Source organism: Callithrix jacchus, chromosome 2 (assembly GCF_049354715.1).
Source record: "Callithrix jacchus isolate 240 chromosome 2, calJac240_pri, whole genome shotgun sequence".
NCBI classification, from domain to species: Eukaryota; Metazoa; Chordata; class Mammalia; order Primates; family Cebidae; genus Callithrix; species Callithrix jacchus.
In genome coordinates, this window is record NC_133503.1 from 138,070,825 (window position 1) to 138,089,753 (window position 18,929).

Consider the following 18,929-nt stretch of genomic DNA (forward strand, 5'->3'; position numbering starts at 1 on the left):
TCTGCTATTTAATCATAAGACAAGTTATTTTTTTTGACAGTACTAAAGCCAGAGTGAGAGTCTTAATGAATAGTTTGCTACAACTGGAATTTCAACTGTTTTAGACTCAATTAATTCTTTTGTCAAAATAAATAACTGCTCTTAGCACTTAGATTTTATGTTGGGTCACAAGGGCAATTTAGTTTGTATAAAAGCAAATAAAACCATTTTGGCTCTGTCTCTTGATGCTCTTTTACACATTATTTTAAAACGCCACTATGAGTTCAATTAAACTCACAGAAGAACAACTCTAAGAGGTCAATAATTGAAAGCAAAACAATTCTTATATATGATGCTTTAATCACCAGATAGGAATAAATAACTGCTATTTTTAAAAAGCCATCAACCTAAAGAATTCATTCAAACCTAATTTGGATCAAAACTTTGAAAAGATGTTAAAGAGGAAAAGCAATTTACTTAACAGTAATCTCTGATCACCATAAACGATTTCTGAAATGAGGAAGAGTATAAAATATGAAAAATGTAAAATATTTAATTAATCATCCCCTTTGCTTCGGAATCAATCCTAAATCTCAGGCCATCAACAGGACGAGTTTGTAATCTTATCTAGTTAAAAACTACCCTCAAAATTCAAATAGTAAGTCTGGGCTATTCAAATCAAACATATTTCTGCTTCTAATCAGAGCTAAACACATACAAACATTCTCAGTCATACACTAAAAGTTTTAAAAAAGGAATGACGATTGTGCATGTGCAAGCACCGAGAGAGGTATGACTCATAACGATGGAAATCAACGACTACATTTTCAAGCTTGCTCCTGGGCCTGTGGAATGCAACACAGTCACATTCCCATATGCCTGGGATGATGGGCCAGGCAAGTTAACACAAAATAGAGAATCACACTCCAGCTTGTGGTGATATGCAAAAGGCATGGAAGTTCAAATTCAAATTTTGATACTCTTTCTGAATTAGATACTGTTTTTGAACCTAGGTTGTATCATTTATAAAAGGTGGATAACAAATATAGCATTTGCTTTCTCTCTCTCCGCCCCCCCACATAGCTTTATATAATTTTTTTCTTTTGCTAAACCATTTGAAAGTTGCAGACATTAATGACACTTCACTTCAGGAGTATGTGTTTTAATAAAGGACTTGCAGAATCAATTTCTTCAATTCAGTGGTTCCAAACCTCATGAGAGACTCCTGGTGCAGTGCTTCTAAACTATATTAAGTATGAGAATCACCTGGAGAACTTCTTAAACCAAAGACTACTGGACCCCACTCCCAGAGTGTTCTATTCAGAAGGTCTAGGGAGGTCAAATATTTGCATTTTTAACAAATTCCTAGGTGATGCCGCTGGTCCTGTAAACCCATTTTGAGAAATACAGTCCTAGTAGACTCTGTGACCACTGCCAGATATTTAATTAGTCTAGACAGTGCTTCTCCAATTATACCGTGCGTATAAAGCCCAAAGCATCTTGGGGTCTTATTAAAATACAGATTCTGATTCAGTAGGACTGAGATAAGGTTTGAGATTCTCCATTTATAAAAAGCATTCACGTAGTGTGATGCTACAGGTTCTCAACAACAGCTGCAAGTCAGAATCAGCTGAGGAGTTTTAAAATATAGTGGTACCCACCCTGGACCAATGAAGTCAATTTCTTGGCTGGGCACAGTGGCTCACACCTGTAATCCCAGCACTGTGAAAGGCTGAGGCAGGCAGATCACCTGAAGTCAGAAGTGCAACACCACTCTGGCCAACATGGTGAAACCCTGTCTCTACTAAAAATACAAAAATTAGGTGGGTGTGGTGGTTGGCCCCTGTAAACCCAGCTACTGAGAGGGCTAAGGCAGGAGAATCACTTGAACCCAGGAGGCAGAGGTTGCAGGGAGCCAAGAACATGCCACTGCACTCTAGCTTGGGTGACAGAGCAAGACTCCATCTCAAAAAAAAAAAAAAAAAAAGAAAGAAATCAATTTCTGTACATTAAAAATAAAAGAAAAAAAAACTCCAAAAATAACTCTCATATGTACCTGATATGGTTTGGATGTCTGTCCCCTCCAAATCTCATGTGGAAATGTGATTCCCATGTGGGAGGTGGGGCCTAATGGAAGATGACTGGAACATGAGGGAGGATCTTTCATGAATGGCTTAGCATCATCCCCTTGTTAATAAGTGAGTTCTCACTCAGTTATTTCACACAAAATCTGGTTGTTTAAAAGAGTCTGGGACCTCCTCATCTCTCTCATGTTCCCACTATTGCCATGTGACATGCTGGCTCTCTGTTGCTTTCCACTATGATTGTAAGTTTCCTGAGGTCTCACCAGAAGTAGATGCCAGCACCATGCTTCCTATAATGCCTGCAGAACCATGTACCAAGTTAAATACCTTTCCTTTATAAATGACCTAGCCTCAGGTATTTCTTTATAGTGACACAAGAATGGACTAATACAGTACCCAAGGCTTGAAAACTACGAAAAATAATTAGAAACTCATCTTAAATCAAAGAAATAGGTTTTTAACCACAGACTTCAGTCACTGTGAAACATTCCAAAATTTTATCTAGTTCTCCAAACACAGAATCTTATCACTGAAATATAATCTCCTCTTACATCCAAATTTTGACACTGTCCCCACACTCATAAGGTAAAGTCATGTTTTCATCTTCTGCAATCCTGATAAAACCCTTGCTTCTTTTAATTATAGCACTTAACGTCTGTAAGCCTTTCCCATATCAGTTAGTGGCAACTACATTCTTTCAATTACTCATGCCAAAACCCTTAAAATGATTCTTCCCACCTCCTTTTTAAACAGTTTTGCTGAGGTATAGTTAACATACAATAACTGTATCTATTTAAATTGTACAGTTTAATGAATTTTGACATGTGTAACATCTGTGATTCTACTGCCACAAATAAGCTAAAATATATCACCTCGTGTTTACCCATTCCACCCAACCCAAGGCAATCACTGATTTGCTTTCTGTCACTATAAATTAGTGTACATCTTCTAAAAAGTTACATAAATAGAATCATATAATATGGGCCACGCATGGTGGCTCATGCCTATAGTCCCAGCACGTTGGGAAGCTGAGGCAGGTGGATCATGAGGTCAGGAGTTCAAGACCAGCCTGGCCAATATGGTGAAACCTCATCTCTACTAAAAATACAAAAATCAGCTGAGGGTGGTGGCACACAGCCACTGTAGTCCCAGCTGCTCGGGAGGCTGAGGCAGGAAAATCGTTTGAACCCAGGAGGCGGAGGTTGCACTGAGCCAAGATCACGCCACTGCACTCCAGCTTGGGTGACACAGCAAGACTCCATCTCAAAAAAATAAAAAATAAAGAATCATATAATATGTACTCTTATTTTGGTCTGGCTTCTTTCACTCAGTAAAATTACTTTGAGATTCGTCCGTGTAGTTGCATGTATCAATAGTTCATTAATTTTTATTGTTGAGCAGTACTCCACTGTATGGACATACCAGTTTGTTTATACATTCATCTATTCATCTGTTAATGGACATTTGGGTTGTTTGCAGTTTGGAGTTACTACAAATAAAACTGCTATGAACATTCATATACAAGTGTCTGCACATATATTTCCTTTTCTCTTGGGTAAATGCCTAGGAGTAGAACTGCTGGATCATATGGTAAGTGTATGTTTAAACTTCTATGAAACTGCCAGGGTGTTTTCAGAGTGGTTGTACTATTTTATATTTTCACCAGCAGTCTTCATAAATTTCAGTTCTTCCACATTCTTGATAGCATTTAGTATAGTCAGTCTTTTTTTCTTTTTCCCAGATAGAGTCTCACCCTGTTGCCCAGGCTGGAGTGCTGTGATACAATCTGAACTCACAGAAACCTCTGGCTCCTGGGCTCAAGCCATCCTCCCCACTCAGCCTTCCAAGTAGCTGATACTACAGGTGCACACCACCACACCTGACTAATTTTTGTATTTTTTGTAGATATGGAGTTTCATCGTGTTGCCCAGACTGGTCTTAAATTCCTGGGCTCAACAGATCCACCCACCTTGGCCTCCCAAAGTGCTGGGATTACAGGTGTGAGCCACCCTGCCTGGCTGGTATAGTCAGTCTTTTAAATTTTTATCACTCTAAGAAGTGTCCACTGCTATCTTTATTGTAGTTTTAATCTGTATTTTCCTAATTAATAATGGGTATCTTTTCATGTGCTTACGTGACATTCATATATATATATATATTTTTTTTTTCCCCCCAGGAAGTGTCCAAATCTTTTAGTCACCTTTTGCATTAACATATATACAAAATTTTGAAATAAAATTTAAATTCTTTATTCGAACATTTATTTTTATCTGTATGTATTAATGGCTATTTATTTTATTCTTTGTGTTATAATCTAATATTTTTATTACTTGCTCAAGTAATTCCAGCTTTGACCATTGAGAATTCTTTTCAGGTTATCACCTGTTTCTCTCTAAACTGTAAAACTTCAACTAAAGGACATAGAAAAATTTTTTTAAATCTTTGTGATCTTCGATTAGACAAAGTTTTCTTAGATTTGACACAAAAGCATAATACATAAAAAACCAAAATTTGGTAAAGTGGACATTAAAATTAACTTCTGCTCTTCAAAAACACCAAAAAAAAAAAAAAAAAAAAAAAGAACAAGCCACAGACCAGGAGAAAACATTCACAAAATATATATCTGATATATGGTCTGTACTCTGAACTAATAAGACAGATATACAATTTAAAATGCTCAGAAGATTTGAAATGACTTTTCAACAAAGAAAACTAAAAACGGTTAATAAACACATGAAAAGATGTTCAATGTCATTAATCATTAGGTAAATGGAGATTAAAAGTCATAATGAAATACCATTATCCCACTAAAATGCCTATAATCAAAAAGATATGTAATACCCAGTGTTGGCAAAGATATGAAGGAAGCTGAGCCTTCACACGTTGTTGGAGGGAAAATCATAAAATGCTGTGGCCACTTGGGAAAACAGTTTAGCAGTTTGTTAAAGAGTTAAACATACACCAAACATAAGACCCAGACATTCCACTCCTAGGTATCTACTCGAGAGAAATAAAAATACATGTTACAAAAAGACTTGTAGGTAAAAGTTCACAGGAGCATTACTCATAATAGCTAAAAACTAGAAACAATGCAAATGCTCATCAACAGGTCAAGAGCTAAACAAACTGTCATTCATCCACACAATAGTACACTACTCAGCATAAAAAGAAGTAAACTACTGATACATGCAGTAACGTGTTTAAATGTCAAAAACATTAAGCTAAGTGAAAAGAACCAGACAAGAAAGACTATAAATTATATTATTCTGTTTATATAAAATTTCTAGAAAAGTAAAAAATACAGACAAAAAGCAGATCAGTGGTTGTTTTCAGGGCATGGAAACCACAAACAGGTACAGGGGAACTTTCTGGTATAATAATGTTCTAAAATTGGATTGTGATAACAGGTAAACAACTGCATAACTTCACTAAAATTCATCAAACTGTATACTTTCAACAGGTATATCTTACATAGTATAAAGTATAACTCAATGTGGCAGGCAGAATAATGTCCCTCCCTCTCCTACAAAGATCCATACCCTCACCTCCAGAACCTGTGAATATGTTATGTTACATGGCAAAGGGGAATAAAAACTGAAGATGAAATTAAGGTTGCTAATCAGCTGACTTTAGGGAGATTATCCTGGATTATCTGAGTATTCCTGATGTAATCACAAGGGTACTCAAAAGTGAAAGAAGGAGGCAGAAGATGAAATCAGAGTAATGCAATGTGAGAAAAACTTGACTAGCTTTTGCTAGCTTTAAAAATGAGGAAGAGACTGGGACGCACAAAGAATGTGAGCCCTACTAGAAGCTGAAAAAGGCAAGGAAACAGTCTCCTCTACAGTTTCCATCCAGCTCTGTGATGATATCTTGATTTTTAACCAGTGAGATCCATGTGAACTTCCAATCAACAGAATTGTAAGGTAATAAATTTGTGTTGTTTTATACCACAAAGTTTGGAGTAATTTGTGACAGCAGCAAATAGCTAAATAATTCTGAAAAAGAGGAACAAAGTTAGAGGACTCACAACTGCCCAATGTCAAAATTTACCAAAAGGTACAGTAATCAAATCAGTGTGATATTGGCATAAGGACAGAATTGGAATTCCAAAAAAAAATCCATATACCAATGATCAACTGATTTTTAGTAAGAGTGCCACAACAATTCAATTCAAAAAGTATAATCTCTTGAACAAACTGTGCTGAGACAACTGGCTATTCACATTTAAAAGAATGAAGCTGGGGTTGGGTGCAGTGACTCAAACCTGTATTCCCAACACTTTGGGAGGCCAAGGTGAGAAGACTGCTTGAGCCCAGGAGTTCAAAACAAACCTGGGCAACACAGGAAGACTCCATCTCTATTAAAATGTTTTAAAAATTAGCCCAGTGTGGTGGCATGCACCTGTAGTCCCAGCTACTCAGGAGGCTGAGGCAGGAGGATCATTTGAGGCCAGGAGTCTGAGGCTGCAGTGAGCTATGATGTCACTGCACTCCATCCTGGGAAACAAAACAAGACCCCATCTCTTAAAAAACAAAACAAAAAAACACAATGAAGTTGCAGCCTTATCTTATACCATGTATGAAAATTAACTCAAAATGGATAAAAGACCTAAATGAATAAGCTTCCTACAGAAAAACAGAGGGGTAAATCTTCATGACCTTCAAATTGGCAATGGGTTATTAAATATGGCAATAACAACACAACCAACAAAAGAAAAAAATAAACTTCATCAAAATCACAAACTTTTGTGCACCAAAAGACACTTAAAGTGAAAAAATAACCCACATAATGGGAGAATGTATTTGCAAATCATGTATTTAATAAGGAGATCTAGTATCCAGAATAAAGAATTAGAACTCAACAACAAAAAGACAAACAATCCAATTTAAAAATGAGCAATGGACTTTAATAAAGATTTCTCCAAAGAAGATACACAAATAACTAACAAGCAAATGAAAAGATGCTCAGCATCATTAGTCATTAGCGAAATGCAAATCAAAAGCACAACACTGTATTACATACTCACTAGGATGGTGATAATTTAAAAAAAATTTTTTTTGGCAAGGATATGGGGAAATGGAACCTGCAACATTGCTGGTAGAAATGTAAAGTGGTGGCTGAGCACAGTGTCTCATGCCTGTAATCCCAGCATGTTGAGAAGCCATGGTGGGTGGATCACCTGAGGTTGGGAGTTCAAGACCAGCCTAACCAACATGGAGAAAGCCCGTCTCTACTGAAAATACAAAATTAGCCAGGCATGGTAGTCCATGCCTATAATCCCAGCTACTTGGGAGGCTGAGTCAGGAGAATCACTTGAACGCAGGAGGCAGAGGTTGTGGTAAACCAAGATCGCACCATTGCACTCTAGCCTGGGCAACAAGAGTGAAACTCTGTCTCAAAAAAAAAAAAAAAAAACAAAACAAAAAAGGAAATGTTAAGTGGTATAACTGATGTGGAAAAGAGTTTGGGAGTTCCCCAACAACTCAGACAGAATCACCATATGACCCAATAATTCCACTCCTAGATACATACCCAAAAGAACTAAAACAGATGTTCTGACACAAACTTGTACACACGAGTTTACAGCAGCACTATTCTCAATGGCCAAAAGGTAGCACCAACCCAAATGTCCACCAACAGATGAATGGACAGACAAAACATGGCATACCCATATAATGGAATATTATTCAACTACAAAAAGGATGACATACTGAAACATTACAACATTGATGAAACTTGAAAACATTATGCTAAATGATAAAAGTCAAACACAAGACCACGTATTATTTGTATGATTCCATTTATATGAAATATCCATCCATTTATATGAAATATCCAGAATAGGTGAATTCAAAGAGGCAGAAAGCACATTACTTTTTGCCTGGGGCTGACGGCTGGAGGGAAATGACAGTGACTGCTTAATAGATAATGGGGTTTCTTTTTAGGGGTGATTAAAATATTCTAGAGCTAGATAGTAGTTATGGCTGTACAACATTTTGAATGTACTAAATGCCATTGAGCTATAAACTTTAAAATGATTAAACTGCTGAATTTTATGTTAATTTACTACAACTAAGAAAAAGAATGATAATATGCATGCTGAAGTATTTGGGGGATGTGTACTGATTTCTGCAACCTATTCTGAAGTGCATTTAAAGTAAGATGGATTAATGGATGGATAGACAGATGTATAGTGGATATAGTAAAGCCAAAATGGTAGAATGTTAATGGTGGAATTTAGGTGGTGAATATATAGTTCCTTCACTGTAAAATACTTTTTTTTTTTTTTTAAGACAGAGTTTCACTCTTGTGGCCCAGGTTGGAGTGCAGTGGCGTGATCTCAGCTCACTGCAACCTACACCTTCCAGGTTCAAGTGTGTTCCAGCCTCCCGAGTAGCTGGAACTACAGGTATGCACCCCCATGCCTGACTAATTTTGTATTTTTAGCAGAGATGGGGTTTCATCATGTTAGCCAGGCTGGATTCGAACTCCTGACCAGCCACCTCAGCCTCCCAAAATTCTGGGAAAGGATTTTAAGGCTGGGCATGGTGGCTTAAAATCCTTTCAATTATTCTGCAAGTTAGAAAATTTTCATACCAAAATTTTAGAGGAAAAAAAGCTTTGTTTAATATGCATTTTCAAACCACATCCATACCTTGTCCCAATTCCCACCTCCAGAAATCTTAATACATCTGCTAGGTGAGGATGATTAAAGGAGAAATTTAGGAGATATGTTGAGTCCATTATAATCTCTGTTATCTGGGAAATGCCCCTCCCCAGCAAGTGGAACACCCAGAAGCCATGTTTACACTGCATGACATGGTCAAAACAGACTGGACTAGAATGCAGTTTGCCTGACCCAAGCTGGACCAATCAGATTCTTTCTTCAAGAAATTTAGAAAGGGGAAAAAAATTGGGGTTAATTCTAGGCTGCAATCGCAATTAAGGAGCAAGTTTTAAAAACCTACAAATTACTGAGAGATCACCTTATATCATGTGCCTGGAGAAGCAAGGAGTCATTCTGCAAAAAAAATAATGAAGCAGTGGAAACGCAGAGACAGAATGTAGGAAATATGATATCTTGCTTCCTACTGGTTTGGGTTTCCTTCTGAGGCCTGACTATATTCTTGATTTGTGATCCTTGAGGTATCTCATTTTCTTTTCAATAAATTTCCTTCTAAGTTCAAAGAGGCTTGAGTGAACATCTTTTATATACTACAAAAAGAATTAAACCCCTGTCCTTGTTACTATACATGTATTTTTACATGTAAATAATAAGCTTAATTGTTTTTACCTCTATTTTGTTACCAGAATATTTATACATTTATTAACATTTTTAATGGTCACTTTAAATGAATGAACTAAGATCAGCTTGAACAAAGCCAGCTCAAAATAGTTTAATAGAAATAAATCCTCTTTTGCAACCCAGAACTCATTGTTCAGTATAAGTTTTAGTACATATAAGAAAGAATATTATTTTTAAAATCGTATGATGTTTACTTCAGAATTTAGGTATGAGATTCAATTACTGTACTGAGATATGGCTGTAGATGAAATTGGTACAGAATATCAAATTAAATGATTTCAGAACCCAACAACAGCAGAATCTGCTTTTTGAAAAAGACTATGTATTGTCACAAGCCACACAACTCTAATGTACTATGATATACTATATGCTACCACACTACACAGGAAATATATTCTGCAACATGGGGGGCTTTTTCTCTAAAGGGTCTGGGAGCAAATATTTTAGACTGTGGGCCACATACTCTGACATAACTATGCAACTTTGCTGCTACAGCATCAAAGCAGCCACAGACAATACACAAACAAGTAAGTGTGAATGTCATCAAACAAAATTATATGTACAGACACTGAAATCTAAATTTTATATAAGTTTCCCGTGTCACAAAATATTATTCCCCTTTTGGTTTTTTCCCCCCAACAATTTAAAATTGTAAAACCTATTCTTTGCTTGTGGGCATCACAAAAATAGGGAGAGTTAAATTTGGTTAAATGGACATAGTTTACCAATCCCTGCTCTAAAAAACATAAAAGATAACCAATTATCAGGTGCCATGCCAATCAATTAAGTATGAGTGTATGTTTTTAACAGCCTATTCTACATACAACCCCATAGGGCAGAGTCCTATGGCTGGGACACATAGGTAGAGGTGTACTCCTTCCCAGGGTGAAGATTTTAGATGTTTTTTTCTTTGCCAGATCTCTTTTACTCTCCCATTGGTACTAATATACATATATTATCCTCTCCCCTAATCATTATCCATTCTTCTTTCCTCTTTCTCTGGTCATTCTCCCTTTGCTATCCAATAGAAAACAAAGCAAACAAACAACACCCCCCCGCAAAAAAAAACAAATAATCACAGAATATCTGGGATGGTTAGTGGGTTATTGCCTCTTCTTAGCTATTTTTAATTTTGCTTTCCATACAATGATTTTCACTTCCATGATTTCAAAAGAAAATCTGGGTGGGATGGGATAGGTGAAAGAGGCTCTACTTATAGGTATGACATTATCCCAAATCTTCAAGAAGTCTGTAAAAATGATCACTAGATTATATATGTTTTAAAATATTTGTTTTACTGTATAATTTTAAAATAGTCGCTAAATAGTCCAAATATTCAAACTAATACATTAATGTTGCGTAGGTAGTCCAACCACATTAATCTCATATTTTCCTTTTGTTGTGGCTCATTATTATTTTTCTGGCCAACTTTTTCAAGTTTCTCCTATTTTTATACTTAATTTTTTTTTTTTTGAGACGAAGTCTCATTCTTTCTCCCAGGCTGGAGTGCGCTGGCATGATCTCAGCTCACTGCAACCTCCGCCTTCCAGACTCAAGTGATTCTCCTGCCTCAGCCTCCCAAGTAGCTAGGATTACAGGCGCCTGCCACCACACCCAGCTAATTGTTGTATTTTTAGTAAAGACACCGTTTTCCCATATTGGCCAGTCTGGTCTTAAACTCCTGACTCTCAGGTGATCTGCCTGCCTTGGCCTCCCAAGGTGCTAGGATTATAGGCATGAGCCACCACACCCAGCCTTTGTCTTTAATATTTTAAAGACTTGTATCTTTAAAGTTCCTGGAAATCTTCAAATAGAAGCTATAAACTCATATTATATAATGAAAATATAGGTAAGCTTAAGCAAACCTTTTATTTAAACATTACATATTGGCCTACCAACTTTTGTTTTAGGTTATTTATCCTTTTGTTTATTAAAATTGGAACTTCTATGAATTATAAATAGCATAAAGTAAAATTACCAGAATGACTGTAAAACATAAACCATTGAAAATAAGAACTTTAATCTCTTTTAGCAACGGAATTATCTGAGAGTGGTTAGAATTGCAAGGGCAATGTCACTGGAATATAAAAAAAAATCCAAAATTAGAAAACATCTGTTTATTCATGATCCTTTCAGACAACAGGTGCTTTGATATTCAAACCATCCTCTCACAGTGACTCAAATTCCAGAGGAACCAGGCAGTACTACACTTAAAAAAAAAATACAATGACAGGCCAGGTGTGGTGGCTCATGTCTGTAATCCCAGCACTTTGGGAGGCTGAGACAGGTGGACTGCTTTTGGCCAAGAGTTCGAGACCTGCCTAACCAACATGGTGAAACCATGCCTCTTCTAAAAATACAAAAATTAGCCAGGTGTGGTGATGCACGCCTGTAATCCCAGCTACTCAGGAGGCTGAGGCATGAGAATTGTTTGAACCTAAAAGGTGGAGGTTGCAGTGAGCCCAAAATCATGCCATTGCACTCCAGACCAGGCAACAGAGTGACACTCTGTCTCAAAAAAGAGCAAAACAACCAAACAAAAAGGCAATGACAAAAAGTCTCAGTACATATAATAACTAATATAACATTATCATAATGAGTAAGAAATAAATTCGTAAAGCTGTCAAAGAGTTTGACTTACATAAAAGAACTGAAAACATAAAGTGACAAGTTGTATCTTTCAACAGATAACTAACTAAAAATAAAATTGGTGTCATTTTGCAGCATGAGAGATAGGTTAACTTTTATGTATACAATTTACATTTTTTTTGTTCTGAGACAGTCTCACTCTTGTCATCCAGGCTGGAGTGCAATGACATGATCTTGGCTCACTGCAACCTGTCTCCCTGATTCAAGCGATTCTCCTGCCTCAGCCTCCCAAATAGCTGGGATTACAGGTGCCCACCACCACGCCCAGCTAATTTTTATATTTCTACTAGAGACGAGGTTTCACCATGTTGGCCAGGCTGGTCTTGAACTCCTGACCTCAGGTGATCCACCTGCCTCAGCCTCCCGAAGTGCTAGGATTACAGGCATGAGCCACTGCACCCTGCGTCTTTTCTTCTTAAATACCCTGGATTATTGCCAACAGTCATGCAGTGGTCTCTCCACCTCAATCCTTGCCTTTTTTTGCAGGCATTCTCAATGGAGTAAAGTTCAGTCACCTCAGCCTCCCAAAGTGCTGGGATTATAGGCATGAGCCACTGCATCCAGCTATGTATACAAATTTCAAAAAGAATTGAATCTTTTGTTTTCTTTTTAAAATCTCTATCCCACAGAACTAAAACTAGGAAGTTTTAAAAGGGGTCCTTATGAAAGAGGAGAAATAAAATGTTAACAGAAATCAATAGTATAAAACAATTGAAGGTTAGAATATACTTTACAAAACAAAATTCTTTAAGTCTATAAATTCCACAAAATCACATGCAAAATTTTGTGTATGTTATTTTTCTAAGAAGCATAACTTTTGTTATTGCAGTGGGCCCCTAGACTCATTTGTTCAGGAGCCCATAAACTGATCAAAAACATATGAAAGGTCAGGCATGGTAGCTCACACCTGTAATCCCAGCACTCTGGGAGGCCAAGGTGGCCAAATCACCTGAGGCCAGAAGTTCGAGACCAGCCTGACCAACATGGAAAAACCCCGTCACTACTAAAAATACAAAATTAGCTAGGCGTGGTGGCACATGCCTATAATCCCAGCTACTTGGGAGGCAGAGGCAGGAGAATTGCTTGAACCCAGGAGGCGGAGGTTGCAGTGAGCCAAGATCACACTGTTGCACTCCAGCCTGAGCAACAAGAGTGAAACTCTCTCAAAAAATACATATGAAAGAGGCCAGGTGCAGTGGCTCACACCTAGAATCCCAGCACTTTGAAAAAAAAAAAAATTAGCTGGGCAAGGTGGCAGGCACCTGTAATCGCAACTATGCAGGAGGCTGAGACAGGAAAATCACTTGAACCCAGGAGACAGAGACTGCAGTGAGCCGAGACTGTGCCATTGTACTCCAGCCTGGGCAACAAGTGTAAAACTCCATTTCAAAAAGGAAAAAAAAAAAAAAACAACAAAAAAACATATGAAAGAGCTGCAGTCAGTTGCCCATAGCAACTCAACAAGGGAAATAATATTTATTTATTCCTTCCACTCCACCCCACACCAGTTAGTTTGTTCTAGGACTGTTTAAATGACTCTTTGGGGTCCTGAAACAGCTAATTCTGGGTTTAGTGACTTTAGGAAAGCCCAAGTCATCACCATTCCTGGCTTCTCTATTACTTCCTACTATCTAGCTGTAAGTATTTTCTACATGACTTTGTATATCTCGAGGCCAATAAAATTAAATTTATAATGAAACTACATTTGTGGCTATTTATTCAAGAGAAATGCATCATTTTTTGAAAAAAAAATTTATTAAATACTTAATAAATGTTACATTCTCTCACATAAATCTTACAACAGCCCCATGAGGCAGTTACTATTATTATCCCCACTTTACAGATGAGGGCACTAAGGCTTATAGGTCTCACTGCTAGTAAAGAGCAGGTCACAAACCATTGCACTGTACCACAAACAAGAAAATAAACATGAGCCAGGCACAGTGCCTCACACCTGTAATTCCAGCATTTTACAAGACTGAGCCAGGAGGATTGTTTGAGCCCAGGAGTTCAAGACCACCCTGAGCAACATAGTGAGATCTCGTCTCCACTAAAAATTTTTAAAACTTAGTGGGGTGTACTGGTACGTGCCTGTGGTCCCAGTTACTTGGGAAGCTGAGGCGGGAGGACTGCTTGAGCCTGGGAGGTTGAAGCTACAGTGAGCTATGATTGCATCACTGCATTCTAGCCTGGGTGGCAGAGCAAGACCATGTCATGCACACAAAAAAAGAAATGAAACATGATCTAAATGTCCAGACAAAAGGAATCAAGCAGTGAGCCTAAAGGTAATTCCCAAAATACAGTTATTAGCTAACCAACAGAAAGGAATTTAGAATAACCGTATATTTGTTGAGTTCTTCACAGAGAATGAACAAGTAGGTTGACAAGTAGGACATTATGATGAATAAGGGTTCAGCAATCCTCATACGCTGAGTTAGCAAAATTTCTAAGAACTGACAAAATCTTAATTCACATGCAAGTCTATATTAAAGGAAGTTAGTGGCATGTATTTGATAAGTTCCAACATATTTCTGTGTATTAAATAAATGTATTTGGACTATATTACTTTTTTTTTTGAGATGGAGTTTCACTCATATTGCCCAGGCTAGAGTGCAATGGTATGATCTCGGCTCACCACAACTTCTGCCTCCCGGGTTCAAGCAATTCTCCTGCCTCAGCCTCCCAAGTAGCTGGGATTACAGGCACATGCCACCACTCTTGGCTAATTTTTTGTAATTAGTAGAGATAGGGTTTCACTATGTTAGGTAGGCTGGTCTTAAACTCCTGACCTCAGGTAATCCAGCTGCCTCGGCCTCCCAAAGTGCTAAGATTACAAGCATGAGCCACCACCCCCAGCCTTGGACTACATTACTTTTAAGGTCCCCTTATGTAATAAAAACTCCATGATTATAAGACAAACCAAATTACGTAACTTTTCTCTTCTAGTATTATCTAATTATAAAGTAAATCCATGCCTCTTAAACTGTTATTTCCAAATATTTAAACATTAACAACATGATTAAATCCTACACCTGAAACACATATACAACCTACTACAGTTCTAAAAGGTTTTATTTTGGGGTTTGGTATCTTTGTACTATGATTCCACAATGTACAACAGTAGTAATTTTTGTCTGTTCAAAGGACATTTCCATTATCCCTTTCAGAATGCAAATCCTGGTCCTCCATGATCTGCGCATGTGACCTATGTTGACCAATTACAATATCCTAGTACCCAACACACAGTGATTTATACAAAGATAAGCATGTGACAAAAGCAGAAACTTCCCTGAAATTAATATGCTGACACTACCAAAAAAAAAAAGTTTTTTCTACTAGGGTTCTAAACTGAATGGATATAGGCTTGGACTGCTGATGCCCTTCCTTGCCAGTTATGAGGAAAAAGTCTACAGCGGGAACTTAATAATCTGAAGCCAAGTAAAGAAAAAAATGAGAGAAAAGGGTGAAACAAAGTCCTGATGAAATCCATTTGTACCTTGAATCTACTGCAGACTTCCAGGTTTAAAAAAAAGCCAATGTATGGAATTTCTGCTTAGGCTTGTTTATATGGCATTTTGACACTCACCAATAAAAAGTCTCTACTGAACTAAGCTGGAGATGACAGGTTGAACGTGAGTACCAACACTCAATATTGGCAGTGACTGCCTACAGCACTGAGATGAGAGAGATTCTGAAGTCTCCTCCGGGGAAGAATGTAATGATCTAGTAATGGTATCTGCCATGAATAAGGCAGCACATACCACATACTTGTCAGCCTTTGGCTGAGCAATGTCTTAGGAAATGACACTGGCATATAAAAGCAAAAAGCAGTTAAAAAAAAAAGCCACAAAGCCAAAGTAGAGTGGGAAAAGTTACATAGGAAGAGAAAAAAAGTCACCAAAAAAAAAAGGCCAATCAAAATAAAAATTGGTTGATTGAGAACACATTTTAATGTTCCAATTATTCTCTAGAGTAATACTTTAAGAAAAACACTAATCTCCTTCAAGCTGCTTCTCTGTATTCTTTCTTTTTGCTTAAATATACTCTGGATCATTTGTGACCCAGGGGAAAAAGGTATCGTTCATCAGTTTAGGTTCACATTTAAGATCCAGTCCCCTGGTTTCAAAGAATTCTCCAAATTAAAATTTATGTCAATATATACTTAGTTCTATTCTAATTTTTCCAAAGCATGAAAACTGAATCCCAGTTCTACCCTGTACTAGCTTAGGCAAATGTCTCAACATTACCTCTCAATATTTCCCTCATCTGTAAAATGGGAATCATAGTACGTATTTCAAAGAGTTGCTAAAAATCAAAGTGTGCCTGTAAAGTGGTTGGCACAGTACATGGCACAGAGTAAGAGTTCACTAAACATTAACCATAATTATTTAGCATTCACTTAAAAATTTTTTAACAGCCAATCTATCCATTCCAACCTTCTTAACACCGTAATCTTGCCATTAAATATTCCTTTGTTCATTAACAAAAATGTACTGTTTACAAATAGAGAAAATAGATGAACCAAATACAGAACTTTTTCACAACTACAAACTATTAAAATTTAATGGTGGACAGCAACAAGGCAAAAAAGAAATACATAAGTTCTTTGGCACTTTTGATGGAGAAGTTAAAGATAATAACGTGGCTCTTTAAAAGAGTTCATTTATTCAACAAATAAATGTAAAGATGTGAGGTAGAAAAGTAGTGGAATATGGCTACAGTAAGGATTAAAGACAGTAAGGATTCAAGACAACTAACGTACTAAAGGAAAAAAGGGCTTACATATGGCAAACAGCAAGCCGTTCAGGTTGCTATCAGTGAAGGTATTTGAATAGGAGGAGTAAAAGAAAGTAAGACTAAAGGCTGGTCAGTTTGAGATCCTTAAAGGCTCCGGAACCAAGTCCAGAATTCAACTTTCATTCTGTCGATAGTGAAAATTCAAAGATTTGTAAGTTGTACAATTTTAAGTTCAAAACTGTACAGGCAACAGATGAATGTGCTATAACATGTAAAATAGACTGGAGAAGAAATGACTGCTGTACCAGTATGAGAAATATGCAAATTAATCAAGCAGTTAGAGAAAGCATGAAAACAAAGTCTCACAGGAAAAATACTAATACAATTGAATCAGTAAGATTTAAAAATTAATAAAATTTGGGAAGAAGAAATTAAAGATTATTTAGGTTTCAAGCCTTAGGTCTATGAACTGTACTGAGGAAAAATGGGTCCCAAACTTCACAGATCACTTGCCCATTTTCCAGAATGCCATACCATATTTTAACTTTTTTACTGCTCTGAATTATTTTCCCCTGTGGAGTGAAACATGTATCTTGCTAGAACATGATATAGTAACTAATAAATAGATTCAAGAAATCTGGAAGACTGTAAGTATGCTGAGCAGGGAAAGGAACGGGCTACTTATTTGATACATAATAACATGTTGATTAAAAGTAGAATTTGAACTTCTGTTATCGTTTTTTCATAAAAATAGGAGCCAGGATTCCTATATCCATTTGTTCATTGGTGTATCTTCCAAATGTTTGAATGGGGTCTGGTATATTGTTAGAACTCAATAAATACATTTGCTAAATGCATATGTAAATGAGAAAAGAAAGAAGTTATTAAACTTTAAGAAAGGTTCTATGTTGGTCTCAATGTTCTGAGCATTCAATATTCTCTTCCAATCTTTCTTTTATTAAAATAGCCTTCTGTAGGCAACTCTATTTTGAAAAATCTAAACAAACTGTGACAGATTAATTTAGTAAAATGTTATAATAAAAGTAGTTATTATAACATTTTACTAAATTCAATTAGCCACTAATAGCCAAAGCAAAAATCTTAATGTATCATCAGACATAAAAATAATAATATCTGAGATTTTACACAGATTTTTAGTCATGCTCCATTTTTAGGTATGGCTCCATTTCAGAGTTTGGAAATATTTTTAACTTTAGACATGTGATATAAAGTTAATACTACCCCTTACCCACATGAATTTCAAGGCAAATATATTTGTTACTATATGGAAAAAATTTTAAATGTTTCCTTGCAGAGTTTATCATCTTACCAGGTCTTTCCTTCCCAGTGCCTTTTGACTCAGCAAATTTTTGTATCAAACTTTCAACTGTAGTATTAGCCATGTTATTTATAAATTCTTCATGGACCTATTAAAATGGAATGAAGGTAACTTTTTCTTTTTCCACAAACATTCTTACTGTATTTCAGATAAAACTTCCATAAAACAAGTAAAATTAAATACATCAAAATGTGTATTTCTGACCCAAGGCCCTTTGGGAACTTTTAATTTACCTAGCTTCCAGTGTTACTAGATCTGTGGGGGCCAACCATCATTTACACTAACCTTTAACATACAGCCTCATGCCCCTAGAATTCAAAGCAGTCTTCTGTTCACATCTTCAAGTGTTCTAGAGACATCATTCTTTTGATAAGACTTATGCAGACAATCAAAACACTTTTAGATTAAAAACACACACACACACACACACACACACACACACACACACACACACACACACAGAGTCCCACTCTGTCACCCAGACTGCTCGGTGTCAAGGTTCACTGCAGCCTCAGCCTCCTGGGCCCAAGTGACCCTCCCACCTCAGCCTCCCAAGTAGCTGAGACTATAGGCATGCACCACCACACCCCGCTAATATTTTTTAAATTTTTTGTAGAGATGAGGTCTCACTATGTTGCCCAGGCTAGTCTTGAACTCCTGGACTCAAGTGATCTTCCTGCCTCAGCCTCCCAAACTGCTGAGATTACAGGTGTGAGCCACCATGCCTGGCTAGTTTGAAGAATACAGACTTCATCTTTCTCCACTATATTTCAATGCACCCCGAATTGCCATCATTACTCTTTTATATTTGTGGAACATTTCTAAGAAAAAG

At 36.9% G+C, this 18,929-nt stretch overlaps 1 protein-coding gene and 1 pseudogene across 6 annotated transcripts in view; one reads left to right on the forward strand and one right to left on the reverse strand.

Annotated features, from left to right (window-relative positions):
• Positions 1–18,929, reverse strand: part of FCHO2 (FCH and mu domain containing endocytic adaptor 2) — a 133,931-nt gene that overhangs the window by 60,760 nt on the left and 54,242 nt on the right. For all 6 annotated transcript variants that reach the window (XM_078365357.1, XM_054252198.2, XM_054252196.2 and 3 more), the window contains one exon: positions 18,089–18,185. In XM_078365357.1, coding sequence (XP_078221483.1) covers positions 18,089–18,185 — 97 coding nt within the window. The remainder of the gene's footprint in view (positions 1–18,088; positions 18,186–18,929) is intronic.
• Positions 9,424–9,541, forward strand: LOC118151958 (small nucleolar RNA SNORA40; annotated as a pseudogene).